The following is a 3,614-nucleotide window of genomic DNA, read 5'->3' as shown; positions in this document are numbered from 1 at the left end:
GAAAAAAAATCGTTCTCGTATACAGCGCAGCTTTCCTTTTTTCTCTCAAACTTTAAAAGAAAAGGTGGGGGGGGGGTTTGGGTAAAAAGAGGAATAACCCACCCAAAGGGTCTGGTGTGCCTTCAATTTACGCTTAACCCAATGGAACCCCCCCCACCGGGGGGGGGGCGACCCTCTTTTTTTTTTTTTTTTTTTGGGGGGGGGGGGGGGTGTAATGGGGAGATAAGTACACATATATAATACCTTAATCAATAAAGAAATTTTAAAAAAAGAAATGGACTCCCTTTTCATTCACTCGTCTGTCAATGTTAGTGCCTGGCCCGCTTTGCTTTTAGTCCCAGGGACCACACTGATGTCATCATCCTCTGTGGGTGATTGTGCAGCTCAGCCCAGGTTCCCCACCTGCAACACTGACATAGATGGCACCTCCCATACTGTTCTCTGGGTAACTGTATGCTCTAACCTAAAGAGAACCTGGGGTGCTTGTCATCACAGGTCCCTAGGCTGTGCTGCTGTTCAGATGTCTGTGGATTGAGTAGGTGATTGAAACACAGATATTGATTTTAGAGAGAGAAATAGGGATATATATATATATATATATATATATATATATATATATATATTTGCACACATACACACACACACACACACATATATATATATATATAGAGAGAGAGAGATCGATTTTTTGTCCCATTAATTTTATACATTCTTTGATTAACTGTTGTAATATATATATATATATATATATATATATATATATATATATATGGCAGGACATAATGCAATTTTCGCCATAAGTCAGAACCCATCTACATAAGCACCTATGTCACTCACATGGCACACATACACAGCAGTAATGAAGTGAAATATTAAAAAAAAAATAAAAGAAAGATAACAATTCCTGACCCTTACTTGTGGTAAGTAAATAATAAAAAAAATAAAGCACATATGTACATACAAGGGTAAATACGGTATTATCCTTACCTTTATTACTATTGTTGGCTTGCACACTGGACGTTGTAAAAGAGGAAAAGACAGGCTTACACTGGGCTGCTGGGGGGAGGAGGTTTGAGAGGCAGAACCTGGAGAAGGTGAATGAGATACTGGGTCAGGTGAGTCTGGGGAGGCAGAACCTGCAGAAGGTGCTGGAGATACTGGGTCAGGTGAGTCTGGAGAGGCATATGAGGTAGAGAGTACAGGATCTGTTGCAGGCCTCTCTACCTTCTTAAAATAATGCTCAAGGCCTGTCTGGAAGGATGCCTTCTTCTTGTCCTCCCAAATCTCCTTGTAACACTGCAGGCTATCCATGACCCCTCTGGCAACCTTAGTGTACCTGTCAATGTTGGGGTCCTGAGCCTCAAACCTTGCCAAGGCATCCTCTATCATGGCAAAGGCCCCTGCCAGTTCCTTGCTTGTAAATCTCTAGGGCTCTGGGGTTGGTGTGTCTTCCTCTTCAATTAACTGCTGTTTCAGTTGAATGAGGTTCTTCGTAGATAGCTCCTCTCCATGAGATGCCAGCAGCTCTGTGACATCCTCAGCTTCCACCTCCAAATCAAGCTCCTTACTCAACTCAACAACATTCTGGATGACAACCTCAACTGAATCCTCAAAGCCATGGAAATCATTCACAAACTGTGGACACAATTTTTTCCAAACACCATTCAGGTTCGATTGCTTAACTTCATCCCAAGAATCAGAAATGTTTTTTACAGCAGCAAGAACATTGTAAGATTTCCAAAAGTCATTGAGAGTCAACTCTTTATCCTCAGTTGCCCTAAAAGCCATAGCAAATGTCCTTCGGAGGTAGTAGGCCTTGAAAAAAGCAATGACACCTTGGTCCATAGGCTGTAAAAGGGAGGTGGTGTTAGGTGGAAGGTAAACTACCTTGACACTTGGATGAAAGTCATTCAGATCGGCAGGGTGACCAGGGGCATTGTCCAGCACTAGCAACACCTTAAAGGGCAGCTCCCTGGAAGCACAGTAGTCCTTCACTTCTGGCACAAAATGGTTGGTGAACCAGTCGTCAAATACGCCAAGTGTCACCCAGGCCTTCTTGTTAGATTTCCAGATGACAGGTAGTTGACCCTTCCATATGCCCTTGGGTGCCTTTGGATTCTCGGCCAGACACACCAAGGGCTTCAGCTTGAAGTCACCAGCAGCATTAGCCCCAAGTAGCAAAGTCAATCTCTCCTTGCTGGCTTGATGGCCTGATGCTGTCTTCTCCTCCTTGGCAATGTGCGTACATATAGGCATAGGCTTCCAGAACAAGCCTGTCTCGTCCACATTAAACACTTGTTTATCACAGTAACCCCCCTCCCTAATTATCTCAGCCAACGCACTAGGAAAATCACCTGATGCTTTCCCATCACCACTACCAGCTTCCCCTAGCACCTTAAGATTGTGCAAATTACCACGAGCCTTAAAACGCATAAGCCAGCCTTTACTAGCCACAAACTCTTCCCTTTCACTCCATTCCCCCTTTTCTTTTTTCAAGGTCTCAAACAATCTTTTAGCCTGCTCCTGAATCAACATCAGGCTAACTGGGATATGCCGTTGATGCTGGTCATCCAGCCAAAGCACTAATAATCTTTCCATCTCAATCATGAGATTGCTGCGCTGCTCTGTAATCACAGTTGATTTCATATGAGCAGATCCTTTCACATGGTCAAGTGCACGCTTTTTATCGCGGATGATCGTGGAGACAGTCGTAGGACTGAGGCCAAGCAACTGGACGATGTTTCTTGGTGTTTCGCCCTTTTCTGAGCGTATTATTACATCTACTTTCACTTCCTTTGTGGTTTTCCTTCTTTTCGTAGCACTGCCATCAGAAGAATCTGCCTTTTGCTTAGGAGCCATAATGAAGGGCAAAAAGTGTTCAAAATAACAACACAAAGAGAGCAAATGAAGCACAATCCAAAATGGCTTATAAATGGAGACTGAAGGACAGCGTCTTCCTCCTATAGCGCCGTGTGAGGACTTATTCATCTGCTCAACTGGCCACCTAATTCCCGAGGGAAATTCCAGCAAAAGCCTTACAACGAAATGACGGAACTTTTTTTATATCAATAAATTGCAGATGGCCACGTAACCACGTAACAACATATGTCCAGTCCGAAGTAACCCAAGGACTGTCTGTATAGAGAGAAAGAGAGAGATCTATATTTTTGTCCCATTAATTTTACACATTCTTTGAGTAACTCTTGTAACTGATGTGACCAGCGTTGGAACTTGCAATCTTCCATTATTGAAATTATTCGCTGACCCACTTAGCTGTTTGGCTTCGATCGGACATATGTGACATTTTAAGTAAAATTACCCAATAATGTACCTGAGAATAGGTAGATACAGAAACCATCTTGATGACAGATAGTGGTGGAAGGCTAGATTAGGATTCATGGGATTTCATAAGTGTCTATTTTACAAGAAAATAAAGTAAGCTATTTCAATGTCAGACTGAATTATTGCATCAATTAGAATGAAGAACAAATAAGGGCAGGAGGAACTTGGTATCAGCAATGCAGGCATGCAGGGAAACACCACAATTGTATTTTTTTATGTCCATTATAAATCAATTCTACTGAAATCAATCTTTAAAATAGGTTTAGAGAGAA

At 42.3% G+C, this 3,614-nt stretch overlaps 1 protein-coding gene across 1 annotated transcript; it reads right to left on the bottom strand.

The window, feature by feature from the left end:
- Nucleotides 1–1,425: 1,425 nt before the first annotated feature.
- Nucleotides 1,426–2,859, bottom strand: LOC102420961 (tigger transposable element-derived protein 1-like). The gene has a single exon (XM_006107571.1). It carries the CDS (start codon nucleotides 2,857–2,859, stop codon nucleotides 1,426–1,428), a length of 1,434 nt encoding a protein of 477 aa, XP_006107633.1.
- Nucleotides 2,860–3,614: the final 755 nt, after the last annotated feature.

This window comes from Myotis lucifugus, unplaced genomic scaffold (assembly GCF_000147115.1).
Source record: "Myotis lucifugus unplaced genomic scaffold, Myoluc2.0 scaffold_1260, whole genome shotgun sequence".
Taxonomy (NCBI): Eukaryota; Metazoa; Chordata; class Mammalia; order Chiroptera; family Vespertilionidae; genus Myotis; species Myotis lucifugus.
The sequence above is the reverse complement of the archived record's forward strand: the minus strand, read 5'-3'. Positions and strand labels throughout refer to the sequence as shown.

What these genes read in the sequence shown, in the direction of transcription:
- LOC102420961 (XM_006107571.1), bottom strand. Translation starts at nt 2,859, where the DNA reads ATGGCTCCTAAGCAAAAGGCAGATTCTTCTGATGGCAGTGCTACGAAA.